The sequence below is a fragment of the Nematolebias whitei genome, unplaced genomic scaffold (genome assembly GCF_014905685.2).
Source record: "Nematolebias whitei isolate Nwh7 unplaced genomic scaffold, NemWhi1 Nwh_scaf_2715, whole genome shotgun sequence".
Taxonomy (NCBI): Eukaryota; Metazoa; Chordata; class Actinopteri; order Cyprinodontiformes; family Rivulidae; genus Nematolebias; species Nematolebias whitei.
Window position 1 is genome coordinate 288 of NW_023621260.1, and position 953 is coordinate 1,240.

General features: G+C 45.3%; 1 protein-coding gene across 1 annotated transcript in view; it reads right to left on the bottom strand.

Annotated features, from left to right (window-relative positions):
• Positions 1–212: 212 nt before the first annotated feature.
• The window catches only part of LOC119429563 (organic solute transporter subunit alpha-like), a gene marked incomplete at its 5' end in the record, with an annotated part of 2,556 nt that continues 1,815 nt past the window's right edge, over positions 213–953 (bottom strand). Inside the window, one exon of the mRNA XM_037697170.1 lies at positions 213–391. Coding sequence (XP_037553098.1) covers positions 243–391 — 149 coding nt within the window. The remainder of the gene's footprint in view (positions 392–953) is intronic.

A 953-nucleotide genomic window follows, 5' to 3' on the forward strand; every position in this document is an offset into this window, starting at 1 on the left:
CTCTATACTGGCAGTAGCTAAGGGCTCCACATAGCACCTAGCAAGATGGTGGATGTCCGAGCTCGTTCACCAGCTTGAACAAACCGTGACCCGAGTGTGTCCTGCACATGAACCTGCTCTTATGGCTTTGCAGCTCATTCCCTGTGGTTCAACCACGAAGCTATTCACACACACACACACGCACACGCACGCACACACACACACACACACACACACTTGAAGTCACTGGAATGAATCTGCTCTCACGCAGAAATCGGTATTGCTAACATGTAGGTGTTTTCGTTGTTGTCGGGTTCTTCTTTGGGTAACGGGTCGAACTGTCGCCGATACAGCAGCCGTGTCACGAGCGTGATGATGAACATCTCCAGGATGAGCAGCTGCTGACTCAGCACTGTGAACACACAACAGATCATCGTTGAGGAGTCACACCTGAGCGCTGCGCCACAAACATTCAGATCTTTTAGGTTCTGTGGAAGGAAGGCTCCAAACAACTCAGCTCCCATCTACACCACCCTGGGTATGTTTCTAAACAGTTTCTTTCTCCCACTCCCATACATTTTAACAAAAATACATTAACGACTAAGTTGCGCCACTATGGGGTGCTAACGGACACATTAACTAGGTAAAACACAGGAAAACCATCTATTCTGTTGGAAAAGAATTATTCTCTCTCAACTTATTCAAACAGACCACACTCGACGGCAGGAGAAAATTTTTAACCTTTACGTGCAAGGTCAGATGTTCAGGACAGGTTATACAAATATACAGGAAGAACACACAGATACACAGAAAGAACACACAGATATACAGGAAGAACGCACAGATATACAGGAAGAACGCACAGATATACAGGAAGAACGCACAGATATACAGGAAGAACACACTGATATACAGGAAGAACACACTGATATACAGGAAGTACACACAGATATACAGGAAGAACACACAGATAT